At 42.7% G+C, this 18,213-nt stretch overlaps 1 protein-coding gene across 1 annotated transcript in view; it reads left to right on the top strand.

The window, feature by feature from the left end:
- SYN2 (synapsin II) overlaps positions 1–18,213 on the top strand; it is a 195,761-nt gene that overhangs the window by 161,051 nt on the left and 16,497 nt on the right. Inside the window, exons 6-10 of the mRNA XM_027042666.2 lie at positions 1,982–2,044; positions 2,429–2,571; positions 9,949–10,023; positions 10,488–10,590; positions 11,903–12,052. Coding sequence (XP_026898467.1) covers positions 1,982–2,044; positions 2,429–2,571; positions 9,949–10,023; positions 10,488–10,590; positions 11,903–12,052 — 534 coding nt within the window. The remainder of the gene's footprint in view (positions 1–1,981; positions 2,045–2,428; positions 2,572–9,948; positions 10,024–10,487; positions 10,591–11,902; positions 12,053–18,213) is intronic.

The raw sequence follows: 18,213 nt of genomic DNA, 5'->3' as shown, positions 1-18,213 counted from the left end.
GTTTCCACACAGTGCTGGACTAGAAGGTAGGAGGCTGGGTTCCGATTGTGTCACAAGGTAGCTTTGCAGCCTTTGCCTCTCTGGGCCTCGCTTTCTTCTCCATAAAATTGGCTTGAACTACATCTTTCCAAGGCCCTTTTGCCCCAGCTTCAACCGGCCTCATCCAGGAACCCTGAAATCCTCAGATCAGGTACTCCCAGTATCTCGTCACACTTAGGATTCCCATGGGAATCTGACTTTTCATCAGAGTCAACTTTAATTTTTTCTGAAGACTTCTCATTTTGATGTGGAAATGATGTTTGAAAAGAAGTAAATTGAAGGAGAGCTGAGTCTGACTGAGAAAGATGAGATCTGGTGACCAGGTTGGTTCTTCATATAACACCCAGACCAAGATAGAGCCTGACGTATTTATTATTGGACGGACCCCAAAAAGCATCCACTCCAGTCTCTTCATTTGGCAGATGTGAAGACAGAGTCTCAGTGAGGTAAAGTGACTTTCAGAAACCAATAGCAAAGAGGACTAGAATGCAAGTCTCCTGATATATGCAGGGAGCCCTCCAACATGGTACTTCCTCCGTCCTCACTTTGTAACCACTTGAAATCCTGCCTTTGGAGGGTAGTTCTCCTTTTAAGTTTCTGTTGTCCCTCTGTTAAAATATGGCTACTTCAAGATAGAGTTTAAGGATGTCTTTCAAAAGATACACATGTTGAATTCTTATGTCAGCTCTCTTCCGAACTCCAAACTGGGCAGAAAGAGACCTTAGCATACTAAGCTGTGTTTGGTGGTGAGTTTGGGGTGTTGGTGAGCAGCGCAGACAGTGTGAAAGAGAGGGAGAAAAGCCAGGTTCAGTACAGGAAAGCTGGAGGTTTGAAGGGGGAGGGAAGGGTACTAAAAGGTACATGACAAAAGGGGCATTAAGATTCCGAAGATACTGTTCTTGGGGCACCTGGGTGGCTCAGAGGGTTAAGCGTCAGCTCAGGTCATGATCTCCCAGTTAGTGAGTCAGAGCCCCACGTTGGGCTCTGTGCTGATAGCTTGGAGCCTGGAGCCTGCTTCAGATTCTGTGTCTCCCTTTCTTTGTGCCTCTCTCCTGCTAGTGCTCTCTCTCTCTCTCTCAAGAATAAATAGACATTAAAATTTTTTTTTAAAAAACCACAAAGATACATTTCTTTCTTTTTTTTTTTTAACGTTTACTTTTTTAGTTTTGAGAGAGAGAGTGAGCAATTGGGGAAGGGGCAGAGAGAGAGGGGGACAGATGATCCTAAGTGGGCTCTGTCCTGACAGCAGAGAGACTGATGAGGGGCTTGAACTCACGAACTATGAGATCATGGCCTGAGCTGGAGTTGGACGCTTAACTAACTGAGCCACCCAGTAGCCCCGGTACATTTCTTTTCAAATTCAGGTTTATTAAAATACAACTTACAGGGGTGCCTGGGTGGCTCAGTCGGTTAAGCGGCTGACTTCGGCTCAGGTCGTGATCTCGCGGTCCGTGAGTTCGAGCCCCACGTCGGGCTCTGTGCTGACAGCTCAGAGCCTGGAGCCTGTTTCAGATTCTGTGTCTCCCTCTCTCTGACCCTCCCCCATTCATGCTCTGTCTTTCTCTGTCTCAAAGATAAATAAACGTTAAAAAAAATTAAAAAAAAATACAACTTACATACAGCAAAATTCACCCTTTCAAAGATTATTTATTTATTTATTTATTTTTACTTCTCTTTGGCTAAGGACAGGTCCTGCCCAGAGTTTGTCTAATGCAGAGAAGGTTGAAACAATGAATTTTAAAGATATAAAGAGTACTCAGTGGCAGAGAGGGGCAAGTCACTGTCACTCTATGGGCCTCAGTTTTTTAATTTGTCAACCAAGTAGGTTGGGCTGGTACTTTAAAGGGCCCTTCCAAGGGTATTACCAAGAAAAATACTTGTAAGATTCCACAGAGAGTGAGGCACACTCTGACCAGTTCATTCCTTTCTCCTCTGCTTTCAGCTGACACTGCCTACATTCCCTGTGGTGGTGAAGATTGGCCATGCTCACTCAGGCATGGGCAAGGTAAGGCCAGGGTTTGCTGCACTTTGGGGTTGAGGCCAAGAAGGGTAATTTTCAGAGAGCCTGGTTATGGACTGTTCTGCCTCCTTTCTCTATGAATTCTTTCCAAGGAGGTGATTTGGCCCCTCTGAAGGCATGAGTGTTACCCAAACAGACCTTTTCTAACAAACAGAGTACAGGCTTGGGCCTTGGGCCCTTTGTAGCAAGTGTGGGTCCTGAGTTCTAGGAGGGGAAGCTAGACAGGAAGGGCTTCCTCTGGAGATGTGGCATCCAGGTTTGCATCTGGATGAGCAACATCTTGATGGGTTTAGCTCAGGGTTCTTGTGATTCTCAGTATCTGCATTTGTGTGTCTCCTTTTCTCCCTCTCTGCCTTGCTTCAACATTAGGTCAAAGTGGAAAACCACTACGACTTCCAGGACATTGCTAGTGTGGTGGCTCTCACCCAGACCTATGCCACAGCAGAGCCTTTTATTGATGCCAAGTATGACATCCGGGTCCAGAAGATAGGCAACAACTACAAGGCTTATATGTGAGTGGGGTTGGGGTCTCAGCACATACTCTTCAATTTCTCCTCAGCCCAGTGGAAAATCTGAGGCTCCAGGTAGCAGTCAACTCTCAGTTTAACCTCATCTGGCCCAAAAGGCAGAGAACAGAAAGGAGTCAGGGACTCCTAGCCTGAGTTCCTTTCATGTCAGAGGAGGGCCCATGAACTAAGATGAGAAATAAAATTAATATTTATTTTCACTAGCCTCTAAGTGAAATTTGGCATCTCCTCAGTTATAAACCAAGACAACAGGCTACAGTAGTAGTAACAGCACATGTGACCTTGTCACTAAAGGTAATCACAGAGATTTTGGGGTTTTTTTCCCCAGATTTTTGTTTACATTCTAGTTCATTAACATATAGTATAGTGTTGGTTTCAGGAGCAGAATTTAGTGATTCATCACTTACATATAACACCCAGTACTCATCATAACAAGTGCCCTCCTTAATACCCATCACCCACATAACCCATCTCCCACTCAGCTCCCTCCATCAACCCTCAATTTGTTCTTTTTTGTTAAGAGTGTTTTATGGTTTGCCTCCCTCTCTCTTTTTTTTTTTCCCCTCCCATATATTCATCTATGTTGTTTCCTAAATTTCACACAGGAGTGAAATTATATGGTATTTGTCTTTCTCTAATTGACTTATTTCTTAGTATAATACACTCTAGCTCCATCCATGTCATTGCAAATGGCAAGATTTCATTCTTTCCTTTTTTTATTTTAATTTTGAGAGAGAGACACAGTGTGAATGGGGTAGGAGCAGAGAGAGAGAGAGACACAGAATCTGGAGCAGGCTCCAGACTCTGAGCTATTGGCACAGAGCCTGATGTGGGGCTCGAACTCATGGACCGTGAGATCATGACCTGAGCCGAAGTCAGACACTTACCCTTAACCAACTGAGCTACCCAGGCACCCTGAGATTTCATTCTTTTTGATGGCTGAGTAATATTCCTGTGTGTGTGTGTGTGTGTGTGTGTGTGTGTGTGTGTGTGTGTACATACCACATCTTCTTTATCTATTCATCAGTCGATGGACATTTGAGCTCTTATGTTGCTATAAACATTGGGGTACATGTATCCCTTCAAATCTGCATTTTTGTATCCTTTGGGCAAACACCTAGAAGTTCAGTTGCTGGATCATAGGTTAGTTCTATCTTTAACTTTTTGAAGAACTTCCATACTCTTTTCCAGAATGGCTTCATCAGTTTTCATTCCCACCAACAATGTAAGAGACTTCCCCTTTCTCTGCATCTTTAGCAACATTTGTTGTTCCTTGTGTTGTTCATTTTAGCCATTCTGACAGGTGTGAGGTGGTATCTCATCGTGGTTTTGATTTGTATTTCCCCGATGGTGAGTGATGTTGAGCATCTTTTCATGTGTCTATTAGCTATCTGGATGTCTTCTTTAGAAAAGTATCTATTAATGCCTTCTGCCCATTTCTTCACTGGATTATTTGTTTTTCGAATGTTGAATTTGTTAAGTTCTTTATATATTTTGGATACTACCCCTTTATTAGATATGTCATTTGCAAATTTCTTCTCTCATTCCACAGCCTGCCTTTTAATGTTGTTGATTCTTTCCTTTGCCATGCAGAAGCTTTTTATTTTGATGCGGTCCCAAAAGTTCATTTTTGCTTTTGTTTCCCTTGCCTCTGGTGACATGTCTAGTAAGAAGTTGCCCTGGCCAAGGTCAAAGAGGTTGCTCCCTGTGTTCTCCTCTGGGATTTTGATGGTTTCCTGTCTCAGATTTAGATCTTTTATCCATTTTGAACTTATTTTTGTGTGTGATGTAAGAAAGTGGTCCAGTTTCATTCTTTTACATGTTGCCATCCATTTTTCCCAACACCCTTTGTTGAAGACACTGTCTTTTTTCTATTGGATATTTTTTCCTGCTTTGTTGAAGATTAGTTAACCATATAACTGTGGGTCCATTTCTGGGTTTTCTATTCTGTTCCATTGATCTATGTGTCTGTTTTTGTGCCAGTAACTTACTGTCTTGATGACTACAGCTTTGTAATATAGCTTAAAGTCCACAATCATGATGCCTTCAACTTTGCTTTTCTTTTTCAGGATTGCTTTGGATATTTGAGGTCTTTTGTTGTTCCATACAAATTTTAGGACTGTTCATTCTAATTCTGTGAAAAATGCTGGTGGTATTTTGATAGGGATTACATTAAATGTGTAGACTGCTTTGGGCAGTATAGACATTTTAACAATGTTTGTTCTTCCAATCCATAAGCATGGAATTTTTTCCCATTTCTTTTTGTCACCTTCAATTTCTTTCGTAAGTGTTCTATAGTTTTCAGAGTACAGATCTTTTACCTCTTTGGTTAGGTTTATTCCTAGGTATATAATTGTTTTGATGCAATGATCAATTCCTTGATTTCTTTTTCTGCTATTTCATTATTGGTGTTTAGAAATGCAACAGGTTTCTGTACATTGACTTTATATTCTGCAACTTTGCTGAATTCATGTATTGGTTCTAGCAAGTTTTTCATGGACTGTGTCAGGTTTTCTACCTAGAGTATCATGTCATCTACAAATAGTGAAAGTTTGACTTCTTTCTTGCCAATTTGGAGGCCTTTTATTTCTTTTTGTTATCTGATTGCTGAGGCTAAGACTTCCAGTATTATGTTAAATAATAATGGTGAGAGTGGACATCCCTGCCTTGTTCCTGACCATAGAGGAAAAGCTCTCAGTTTTTCCCTATTGAGATGATATTAGCTGCAGGTCTTTCTTATATGGCTTTTATGATGTTGAGGTACTTTGTTGAGGGTTTTTTTTTTTTAATCAAGAATGGATGCTGTATTTTCTCAAGTGCTTTTTCTGCATTTATTGAGAGATCACATGTTTCTTATCCTTTCTTTTATTAATGTAGCATATCATATTGATTGATTTGTGAATATTGAACCAGCCCTACAGCCCAGGAATAAATCCTACTTGGTTGTGGTGAATAATTCTTTTAATGTACTGTTGGATTTGATTTGCTAGTATCTTCCTGAGAATTGTTGCATCCATATTCATCAGGGATATTGGCTTGTAGTTCTCCTTTTCAGTGGGATCTTTGTCTGGTTTTGAAATCAAGGTAATGCTGGCCTCATAGAATGAATTTGGAAGTTTTCCTTCCATTTCTATTTTTTGGAATAGTTTGAGAAGATTAGGTATTAACTCTTCTTTAAATGTCTGGTAGAATTCCTCTGGGAAGCCATCTGGCCCTGGACTTTTGTTTCTTAGGAGATTTTTGATTATTGATTAACTTTATTATGAATCTGTTAAAGTTTTCTATTTCTTCCTGTTTCAGTTTTGATAGTTTGTATGTTTCTAGGAATTTTTCCATTTCTTCCAGATTGCCCAGTTTGTTGGGATATAATTTTTCATAATATTCTACTTTTTTTTTCTGAAGTTTATTTATTTTGAGCGAGAGAGCATGAGCAGGAGAGGGGCAGAAAGAGAGGGAGAGAGAGGATCCAAAGTAGGCTCCGTGCTGTCAGCACAGAGTCTGATGCGGGGCTTGAACCCTGAGCCAAAATCAAGAGTTGGACACTTAACCGATTGAGCCACCCAGGCGCCTCTCATAATATTCTCTTATAATTGTATTTTTGTGGTGTTGGTTGTGATCTCTCCCTCCTTCATTCATGATTTTATTTATTTGGGTGCTTTCTCTTTTCTTTTTAAGTCTGGGTAGGGGTTTATCAATTATATTAATTCTTTCAAAGAACCAACTCTTAATTTCATTGATTTGATCTGTTTTTTGTTTGTTTCTGTATCATTTATTTCTGCCCTAATCTCTATTATTTCCCTTCTTCTGCGCTCTCTCTCTCTCTCTTTTTTTAGGCTTTATTTGCTTTTCCTTTTCTAGCTCCTTTAGACATAAAGGATTCCTTTTTATACATTGAAAGGAATCCATAGATTTCACCAGGCTGCCAGAACTCAGAAAAGGTTAAGACACTCCTAATAAAAATATATAGCCCTGAAAACACTACAGAGCATTAAAAGCTTATTGGTTATGAGAAGAGATGACTTCTCCACATGACTGTGTCCATTTGCCAGAATGGAAAGTTAAAAGTTTCCTCCATTTGAATTTAGAGAAAGAAAAGATTTCAGGATGACCTGATCTTCTATAATATACATAAGAATGCAAATAGCTTATTATAATTCCAATTTTGGAAATATTAGCCTCTCACTTTTTAATAAATATAGCATAGTGTTTCCTTTACAGACAAGAACATTATAACCTGGATTTGACTTTGCCGCTCAGCACTTGAGCAGACTTTAAGGTTGAGCAGCTTCCCTTTCCCTCGCCCAGCCATTTCCACTGTTCTTCCATCATTATCTCCCTTCAGTGTTTGTACTCCCCACCCCTGGAATTAGTTAGGAGCCTTCCCTACACCCCCTTCTTCTCATAATGCTGCACACACCTCTAGCTTAGCCCTCTTCACACACAGGAATTCCTGTCACCCTCCTCTGAACTCCCTGGGGAGGGACAGTGGAACCATCTCTGCAACCCCATCAGCTTGTGTAAAAGCAGGCACAGAGTAGGCAGCCAGTAAGTACTCAGGGAAGAGCCCTTGTACAGGACTGAAGCACAGAATCTTTTTTACTTGTTGGACTAGATTACTGCTTTTTAAAAGTTTATAATTTTTTATTTAAAATCTTACTGCTTCAGAAAGGAATTTAGGGTTGTTTTAAAATTGTACACAATGGGGGCGCCTGGGTGGCTCAGTCGGTTGAGCGTCCGACTTTGCTCAGGTCACGATCTCACGGTCCGTGAGTTTGTTACTGTTTTAAAAATTAAATAAGAGGGGCGCCTGGGTGGCTCAGTCGGTTGGGTGTCCGACTTCAGCTCAGGTCATGATCTCACAGTCCGTGAGTTCGAGCCCCGCATCAGGCTCTGTGCTGACAGCTCAGAGCCTGGAGCCTGCTTCAGATTCTGTGTCTCCCTCTTTCTCTGGCCCTCCCCCCGTTCATGCTCTGTCTCTCTCTGTCTCAAAAATAAATAAATGTTAAAAAAAATTTTTTTTAAATTGTACACAATGTAAGACAAGATCATTTAAAAGATCATTATAAAAAGTAGCTAAAAGAAGCAGAAAAATCAATATGTGTAGGCACCTAGGAAAGCAGATTTCCTATCCTTTACTTTTAAAAGTAAATACATAAATACAAAATGTTTATGACAGTGGAGCAAGAGTACCTTGATCTTTAAAAGGAGTTGCCACTTTTTTAAGGTTCAGGTTTCCAAAAGCATTTTCATTGAAGCATAAGAAAAGAGAATCCTCTAATATTTATGAAGGATGGGCAACCAAAGAAACTTTAGAAAACATTTACTTACTTTTTGATTTGCAAGGGGCAGTGATTTAGGTGAATATTCAGGTCCTTGCAGCTCCTCTTCCCCAAGCTTTTAGCTATCCCCTTGCTTTCAGAAGGAATTGACCTGGTAATAGCCACAATAAGGTTTAAGAGTCTTCCCTTCTCCCTTAGCTCTCACCCTAGAGATCCAGAGACAGCCATATTTGGTGAAAAGAGGGTGCTGTTCCCTCTCTATTCTCAGTAGGCGATAGTGTGCATCTGTCTGTAGAGGTCAGATGACCTTCAAGTCCTGAGAGGTAGTTGAGCTGTCACCGAGTGGCTTCTGGGTGCTCCTTACACTCCCCCAGGTCCCAGGTAGCCTGTATGGATCTATGCCCTGTATTCTCATTGTTAGAGAAAGGTGTGAAGTGTAAGGGACGTTATTACTTACTCACAGTTTCCAGGACAGTATTTGTACCGTGGCCCTGTGCTGGGGACCTGGAAGTGAGTGATTCTTTGCCCCTGCCCTTGAGGAGCTCAGCCTGGTCACAGGGACACACCCGTAAACCACCAGTGTTAGGAAGACAGTGCTATTTTTATTATGATCTTATTTTATTATGATTTTATTATGTGTGTCTCTACTCAGATTTTGCAAGTCAGTCAGCTGTTAGTTGTTTGTTTTTTTCTGAACTAGGCCGTGGGGTATGGGGGGAGCACAGCACAATGAGGGAATCAAGAGTCTTGGATTTTTTATCTGATGTCTAATTTCACTAGATACATAACCTTCAGCAAGTCATTTAACCTTTCTGAGTCTTAATCTCCTTGTCTGTAAAGTTGGTGTGAGGATGTCAGCCTACTCACAACAGGGGTTTGCACTGAGGCTCTGGTGAGGGGGTTGTGGAGGAAGAGCCTTGGAAAGTAGTCAGTACTGTACAAACGTGAGGGGTTCGTATTACCATATCAGTCAACTAACTAGGCTGCCTCAGGGCTCTGAAAAGTAGCCATATGTCTAGATTTCTCAGTGTCTGAGACCCGACCTCTGGAGAAGGTACTCCTGGGAACTGCTGAGTGGAGACTGCCACGTGCATCCAGTCTCCAAACGGTAGCACGTGACAAGGGCAGCACATGAATGGCTCTGTCAGTAGTGTGAGCAGGGCTTTTCTGTCCCCTAGGCAATCCCCTTCCTCTTGACTCTGTATGAGTGAGGACTAATAATTAAGAAGGCCTATTTTTGGTGTTTTACAATTCATTTAAAACTGTATCAATTGATCCTCATGACAAACCTGTGTTTACACAGGGATAAGAGGCTCAGAGAAGTGAAGTGACTTGCCCATGGTCACCCAGCCAGTTAAGAGCAAATCCAGAACATAAACCAGGTCATCTACCTCCAATTTAGTCCAAGACTAGTTGACTCTAATACCTGCTCATGGATGGAGAGGGTACAGAGGGCACAGCAGAGAAGTCACAGGTCGGTGACTTGATTCTATCAGTTGCATTTGATGGATGAGGCAACTTAAGCCTGAAGAAGTTAACTGACTTGCCCAGAGTCGCATTGTTAATACTGTAGACTGTCAGAAATTAACTGTTGAATGAATAAATAAGTGAGCTAGTAAGGAAGCCACGGAACCCTGAGCGTGTTCCCAAGATCAATAGAATTCAGTCTGTATATACCAACTCAGCCCAGATACTAAGTGGGTAGGCTGCGAGTGGTTTATAGACTTGTACACATAAGACTTAGCTCAGATAGCTAATGTAAAAAGTAGATCTAGGATTGTAAGTAAGGTATAGGCAACGTCCTTTAGGGTTCGGGAAAGTAAGTGTTCATCTGATGGAAAAGATCTGGGAAACCTCCCTGGAGCCACAGCAGTCTGGGCTGGACTATAGAGAGGAGGAGGACACTGAGGGCAGGGTTTGGCAGAGGTAGCCAGCTTCTAGGCTCAGCAGAAAGGTGCCTTGGCTACTGAGGCAAGAAGCAAGTGGGGGAAGCAGCAGTGAACTAAAATTCTGGAAAGTTTCATGTCCCCATCTTGCTGGTACGGCTCACTGCCTGTCCTATCCTGGTGGGACCTTGTTACAGGAGGACGTCGATCTCAGGGAACTGGAAGACAAACACTGGCTCTGCAATGCTGGAGCAGATCGCCATGTCAGAAAGGTGAGTGAGAGAAGTTGTCCACCCCCCAGCCCAACTTCCCTAGATGAAGAGGTGAAAGAAGTGACTCCTGCCCAAAGGGAGCCTCTAATCAGGATAGAACACAAAGGCCCAAGTAGCCAGGTAATGAGATCAGGCAGGACTGGGTTATATGCTAAATTATGAAGATAAAGACTGAACACTATGTAGAAGCTCCAAGAAAGGAGCAGTTACTGTGTACTGGAATAGCCAAGGAAGGCCACCTAGAGTATATGAGACCTACTTTGAGCCTGGAAACATGGGTGGGATCTGGAGAGCAAAGTGAGAGGGCATTCTATAGAAGGCAATGTGCTTGATGGGGGTAGAGGGAGGGAAGGAGGAGAGGGGTGGAATGGGGGAGCTGGAGACAGGAGGGAGAGCATGCAGTAGCAAGCAGGTTTGATATGAGCTAACATCCCAGACTCAGAACACCTTCCCATCACCTCCAGGTACAAGCTGTGGGTGGATACCTGCTCTGAGATGTTTGGTGGCCTGGATATCTGTGCTGTCAAAGCTGTACATGGTAAAGATGGGAAAGACTACATTTTTGAGGTAAGTCTGGCCCAAGGAATATCTCAGTAAGAGACACCCCCCAAAGCTGGAGGCCACGCTCTTGGCTTGAGAACTATGTGGGCTGCCCAAACCGCATTTAGTCTCTGAGGCCAGGGGATGGTTCCCACACAATACGTCCAATGGCTGTGCATAGCAAAACATCTTCACCAGTAGGAAGCTGTTGTTTGCAACTAGCTAGGCTGACCCACATCAAGGGTAAGAGATGCCAGGTCTGGGTTCCTGGAGTTCTAGTCTAATGCTGTTCCTCTGGGAACACTGTAGTGATTTACCATTCTTGGTCTTAGAAAGCTGGACTTGGGAATCATTCGGTTCAGTCTCATTTTGTAGATGAGAAAACTAAAGCCCAATGCCATGAGCGTGTGCTCAAGGCCACGGAGTGAATTGGTGTCTCAATCTGGGCTAGAGCTTAGGTCTCCTGGATGCAGGAGATTCTTCTTAGCATCTCTCTGAGGCTTAGAGATACTTTATTCAGTCTGGTCCTCTAACACAACTTTGCTGACTCCCTTTTCCCATATTAAAGGGAAAGTGAGTAGCAGTACGAATCATTCATACACTTTCTTGCCCAATCTTTCTGGGAACAGGAAAGGCTCCTTGCCAGGAGTTGGTGGTGTTTGCAGAGGATTTGTGTCAGGACCCCAAAGTGAGCTTCAGAATCTACTCCATGATCTGCTTGGCATGTAGTGTCCTGGATAATCGTATGTCCCCTCTCTCGGTGGGCCTGTTTTCTCATCATAAATGAGAGCTGGACTACAGGGTCTATGGTCCTGGTTAAGCAGTCTCTTCCTAAAGGAGGAAAACATTTACCCAGACATTGAGGTACAGGAAGAATCAGGATGGTGGTGAAAGGGAAGGAATCCCAGGTCATGAGCAAAAGCAGAAATCTAGTTGTTTAATGGGCAGAATATGTGTGGAGACAGAAACTGCATGGGTGAAAAATCTCAGAGACGAAAACTGCCTACTCTTAACTAGAAGTTAGGGAGTGACCTTCATGTGTCCTGCCTGCAAACCTCTGAGCCCTAGAGCCATACTCTCTTCTTCAGCTACCAATCTTTCAACCTCACTGAGCCCTTGCCTGGGTAAAGTTTGGTGGGGAGGACCTTAGGCAAAGGTTTGCCAGAGAAGGGGACACAGGTCTATTTCTGCAAAAGAACTTGCTTCCAGCTCAAGATAAGAATGCCAGTTTCATAACCAACCTATCTCTGATGCCTTACATCCTACTCATTCTAAAAGTCTATTCCAGGCCTTTGATGTTTCCAGACTCTTTCCTAACCTGAGCTACATCTTCCACCAGGTCATGGACTGTAGTATGCCACTGATTGGTGAACACCAGGTGGAAGACAGACAACTCATCACCGAACTGGTCATCAGCAAGATGAACCAGCTGCTGTCCAGGACCCCTGTCCTGTCCCCTCAGAGACCCTTAACCACCCAGCAGCCACAGGTAAGCAGCAGGAAGAGACATGGGAGAACCAAGAACCATTCCCAAGCCCACTGCTCTAGACTTTGGTGGCTCCAAGATGGAGGAGGCTTCTCATTAGGAGTCTGCAATAGCAGCTATAGAACTGTCCAGAAATGGAGTATTGGCTCTCTTCTCTCTGAACTTGAAGTCTCTGGGGGAACCATAGCCCATTTTCCCTTGGGATACTCCCACTTTTAAATGGGAGGGGTCTCTGAGGGGGTGCTGGGTCCGACCTCTCAACAGGTGTTTACTGTCTATGAGGGCTCTGCTGCATTTGTAGAGAAAGAAGGTGTTTATCAGAAATCTGCTGGTCTAGCAGTGCCTGGGTGACTCAGTCCATTAAGCATCCAACTCATGATCTCTTGATTCATGAGATTGAGCCACATGTTGGGCTGTGTGCTTGACAGCATGGAGACTGCTTGGGATTCTCTCTCTCCCTTTCTTGCTCTCTACTCCTCCCCTGTACTCTCTTTCTCTCTCTCCAAATAAATAAATAAATTTTAAAAAGAAAGAAATATGTTGGTCTAGAGACAAGAGGGGGTCATTCTCTTCCCTCATTCTGGAAGAGAGTAACAAGGTAAAGCTCAAACTAGAAATCTGCTTTCCTTTCTAAGGGACAGAGACAGCTTACTTCAGTTGACTATCGTGTGTGACTCATGACCAATCACATTCACAGTGACAGAATCCAAACCTCAGGTGGGAAATCCACACTGAAGCTTTTGTGGCTCAGGTCCTGTGGCTCTAGAATGGGCCAAGAAAGGCAAGACTGAGGGTGTTAAGTCCCATCTAGGAGATATCTCACTTTGCAAAAATATCCCCTAACTTTCTTCCCACTGAATTTTTGCATAATGAAGTGGTAAGAACTTGAGATAATGAATCTAAGAACTGAATCCTAGTCTAGCTGTTCCCCTAAACAGCTGTGTGATTTGGGGCAGTGGGGGGTGGGGGGTGGGTGGGAATTACTACCCTTTCTAGGGTTCAAGTTTTATTACTTGTACATGAAAATCACTCAGAAATCTTTCTTTCAAAATCATACTTAAGACAATTAGAAAGGTAGAATAGAATAGTGATTTCAGAGTATGGGCTTTAAAGAGAGAACTACCCAAGTTTGAATCCTGGACCCTCTATTTACTGGCTTTGTGACCTTAGACACTTATATGTGGCTCAACAGAGATGACAATGGCACCCCTCTCCTAGGGTTATTATGAGAATTAAATGAAGTAAAGAACCTAAAATATAGCATACATAGTGTATCATAAGTGTTCAATACAAGTTACTTGCTATTATTAAGTAAGTAAGCAGCCTCTGGGCTTGGGTTCCCTGCGACCTTAGGCTTTGATATCATCACCCCCTTTCCTAAAGATCAGTGCCTCACTGGGATTATACTGCAAACAGAAGCCAAGTAATTGGATTCTCAAAATACTTCAGTAAGAAAGAAGAGGAGTGGGGGAGGGAAAAACAGGATAAACCAGCCTGGATTATTTGGTATAGAAGCAAATTACCCCACATTTTCTTCTTATCATTTGAATATCACAGAATCATAGCATAGGAGCATGATTGATATTCAAAATAATGGACCTGAACCATCAAGAATCAGTTACTTGTAAGTCAGTATTCCACATGCTGTTTAAGAAAGCTAGAAACGTAATGTATGAGAAATATTTCTGTAGAAATGACTAAATTAAAACAGTGTGACCATTCGTAAGTCAATTCTTTCTCTGGATGTCAGTTTCTCCACCTATAATATTAGATAGATCTAAATACCTTTTGAGCTCTGAAAATTTGAGTAAAAATACTTCTATTCTGGCTGATGTTGGATAAATGGGAGTTTCTGGGCTAATAGATTTACTTCTGGTGTCCAAGTTGAGAGTAGCCACCTGCAGTGGGATGCTATCATATATCAGCTCTTACGGGTGTCTCATACCTTCTGTAGCAGGCTCATGCTGTGTCAAACCTCTGGGCAGGTGCAAGCATCTGTTTCTGTACATCAGGAATGTTAGTCACTAGAGAATTACAGTAGGGTAATTAACAGAACAAAGATTAATTGCTTGTTAGAGATATAATCCCATTATTTAAAATTTATACTTAATTTGGTGTGATAAAAAAAACTTTCGGGGCACCTAAGTGGCTTAGTCGGTTAAGCGTATGACTTCAGCCCAGGTCATGATCTCACAGTTTGTGAGTTCGAGCCCTGCGTCAGGCTCTGTGCTGACAGCTTGGAGCCTGGAGCCTGCTTCGGATTCTGTGTCTCTCTCCCTCTCTCTGCCCCTCCCCAGCTCATGCTCCTACTCTGTCCCTGTCAAAAATAAATAAACTTAAAAAAATTTTAATAAACAAACAAACAAACAAACTTTCCTGGTTTAAAAATATCAGATCTGTGGTTAGATTTTATGATTTTGTAAAGCTAATGGATCAGCAGATTGTTGCTTGTCCCTGCCTGGGAGGAACAGTAACAGGTAGCCTCCTTCCTGAGAAATACAGAGAACATCTGGTTGCAGCTTAAAGAATTTATACAGAGTAGGACAGGCTCATGCTGCCCAGGCAAGATAAACAAAAATGGGCTGTTCTGGGATTCTTTGAGGATCCCTGAAGTCCTTTTATAAATAGGAGTGTGCACAACTCTCTTGGCCTTCTATAGGAAAGTCATTTTGGACTAGAATGAAGAGGAGACCTAAGTTCAGCCTTGTCCTTGCCACTGACTCACCAAGTGACCTGGGATAGATATCGTCCTGTTTCTGTTTCTGTGTCTCAGCATCTTCATGTGTAAAATGAAGGACTGAACAAAAAAAACCGCTAACATGTCTTCTAGCAATGAAATTTAGATTATACAGAAATGATATCTGAAGCATAAAAGTTCAGTAACAAAGAAGTCACCAAAAAATATTGTCCACCCCACAAAAAGCATTAGTTCTATTTTGGTACAAGCCCCTTACTCTGCAAACATTACATATTGCAACTTAAATATTCTAAAGAAAAATGGGAGGTAAGAAACATAGTAAGGAATGAGCTTTCCTAGATATAGGAGCTCCTACAAAAATCCCCTTGTAGCAAAGCCAGACTGGCTCAAGGATAAGCTTTTCTCTGCTCAGGCTCACATTCAAAGCTACACTAAGATATTGTGGGAAGCACATTGTGCTGGGAGTTAGGACACTCAGGGGTTCGTCCTACTCTATCCTGATATTATGTGACCTTGGGTAAGTCTTTCCCCATCTCTAGGTCTCTAATTCCTCACTTACGGAATGAAGTTGGATCAGATAATATCTAGATCCCTTTGAATTCTAAAGTCACATGAAACCTGGAGTCAGCCCAACTGCAAAGTCTGAGAGTACAGTCTTCCACAAGACTGCCTTCACTCCTGATACCAACAGAAAGTTCAGAGTTCCCAAGAGTTCTCTGGAAGGACTCACATAACTTACTGAAAGCTGTTATACTCACAGGTGTATTATAGGAAAGGATACAGGTCAAAAATGAACCAAAGGAAGAATGCACAGGGCAGAGTCTGGGAGATTCCAAACATGAAGCTTTCATTGTCCTAAGGACCCATTAACCTCTCAGCATCCTTATGTGACAGTACACATGGTGCTAATCAGGGAAGCTCATCTGAGATTTGGTGTTCATAGTTTTTATTGGTTTTCATGTAACAGTTATGCTCGACTGATTGATCACCTGTTTGAACTTGGTCTCCAGTATCACCATACCTCAAAGTCAAATTAATACCATGTGGCCCCACGGGCTACTGTGAGTTACCTCATCAGCATATATTATCAAATGTGATCTGAGGGGCTCTCACCACAAATAACAGGGACACTCCTATTGCTCAGGAAATCCCAAGAATTTTCCTTCCAAAAGTAGGGGGACAAAGGCCAGATTTCTTACCTCCCAGGAGTTGGGGGACAAAGGCCAGATTTCTCTTTGGGCAAGGCCAAATTCTTTACTCCACATATGATTAAATTAGCTTAGCCAATGTTTCTTGAATATTTTAGACCCTGTGGGCGAGGGACATACCTTTTTCATCTGTGTTTCCACTGACTAGCACAGGCCTAGCCCAACATATGTGCTTAAAATTAGTCATTAGACTTAGGGCTACAGTGATGAATGAGATATAGTTCCTGTCCAAAAGATGTTCGTATTCTAAATTCATATCATGACTGAATTCACAGAGGTCATCACTATTGGTCAGATGGTACCTTCTTATATTCTCTGTTAGTTTCCTCCTGAACCTTGTGCCTTGACCCCAGCCCCCCTAAAGACAGAAATACCAGTCTGTCACACTTGGCAAAATGCTGCTACTTGGGCTGGAAGTCATGACTGAACTGGTCATATTTCCACCTCCTATTTCTCCCTGATGATAGCATATTTCCACTGGTTATGATTGAGGAGACATTTCAGTCATCCTGGCTCCAGGCCCATGGAGTGTCAGACCAGATTGCTTCCATATTCCCACTATTATATCTGCCAGTTAATCTGCATCTTTAGCCACATGATCTGCTTCTAAGACCCACCCTTCACTGGTGATCTGGATGCCACCTCCTTTTGGCTTTCAAGTTATCCCTATTTTCTCCATCATCAATTTCTTCTTTCTAGAAGATTTTCACATCTATCCACAAATATCTGCCATTTAGAAAAATGAAATAATAACCAATCCCACCATCCCACTGAAATTGCTCTTGTCACAGTGACTCCAAGTCACTGAGTTCTGATCTTCCCATCTTCTTATCTTGCATGACTTCTCAGTAGCCTTGATGCAGTTGCCCACACTCTCTCCTTCTTGAAACACTTTCCTTTCCAGGCCTCAGTGACCCTGTTCTTGCCTGGTCTTCATTCTACCTCATTGATTTCTCCTTCTCACCTCCTTTGCTGGCTTCTCCACTTGTGTTAAACCACCAAATGTCGGTGCCCTAGAATGTGGTCTGTGTACATTCCTTGGCGATCTCAGCCAGCCCATATCTATCTCCTGCTCTGACCGCTCCTTGAACTCCAGATTCACATTTTTAACTCTTGCTTGACATCTTTATTTGCATGTCTGAAGGCATCATAAATATAACAAGGCCAAAACAGAACTCTTTTTTTTCCCCTTAAATTTGTCTTCCTTCCAATTTTTCCCAAGCAACTCACGTAGACCCCTGCCTGCCTCTTTGCCCTCATACCATCCTAGCCCTTCTTCACTGTGCCCCAGCCACACTGGTAGCGGCCATCGCATCAGCTGTGTCCTCTCTCTGAAATGCTCTTCCCCTTTTTTTGCATGGCTGGCTCCTTCATGACAGTACAACTGAAATTGCCTCAACCATCCAATCCGAAGGTACCACCGGCTACCACCCCCGCTTCTTGAATTTGCTGCATAGCCCTTGCTATCAGCTAAAATCATTCTCATCTGTTTATGCCTTTGACTCTTCCAGTAGCATGTAAGGATCTGGAGAGTAGGGGTCTGTTCACTGCTGTGTCTGTAGGGCCTGCAGAGTAGCTGGTAATTTGTAGCCACTGAATACATCATGAGTATACTGAGGAGTGGGCGAGAGTGATGTGGCCAGATACAGACAGTCCTCAGTAGAAAAGTTAACAATAACAAAACTAAGTCTGTCTGCTTTTTATTATCATTATGTGATAGCAATTCTATGCAAATGACAGTGACTAAAATACTCCTCCTACCCAGGCAAACCACTCCTCCTTCTCCTCCCCTTGATATGGTATTGCAGTACATATTTGTTGAATGAGTTCCCAGATGGAATAAGTGTCTTTAACAGCCCTTAAAGCATATTAGAGTTGGTGTCAGGATCCTGTGAGTGATTTTGGTAGTGTGAAAATGGAAGGGCTATAAGCCAAGGGACATTACCTGGGTCCCAGCCAGAACTCTGTACAGTACACTGAGACCTTAGGTGCTGTCACTAAGTCACATTCCATTCCTCACAATCAGACCCCTCTTGCTGGCCTCTTTCTTCCATGGCTCTGGCAGCTCAGGCTGAAAGAACTTCTGGCCTGAGTCACAAGCCCTAAGAGCTGCTTCTTGCCCAGTATTCTAGGTCAAGACCAGGACAATTTATCTACCTTTCTCTTTCTCCCTCTCTATCCTTGTCTGCAGCTCTACTGTTACAGCTCTCATTTCTTTGACTCTAGAAGAGCACCTAAAGGAGGCTGAGGGGGAGGTG

Source organism: Acinonyx jubatus, chromosome A2 (assembly GCF_027475565.1).
Source record: "Acinonyx jubatus isolate Ajub_Pintada_27869175 chromosome A2, VMU_Ajub_asm_v1.0, whole genome shotgun sequence".
Lineage (NCBI taxonomy): Eukaryota > Metazoa > Chordata > Mammalia > Carnivora > Felidae > Acinonyx > Acinonyx jubatus.
Note: the sequence above shows the minus strand (reverse complement) of the source record. Positions and strands in the feature narration are given on the sequence as shown.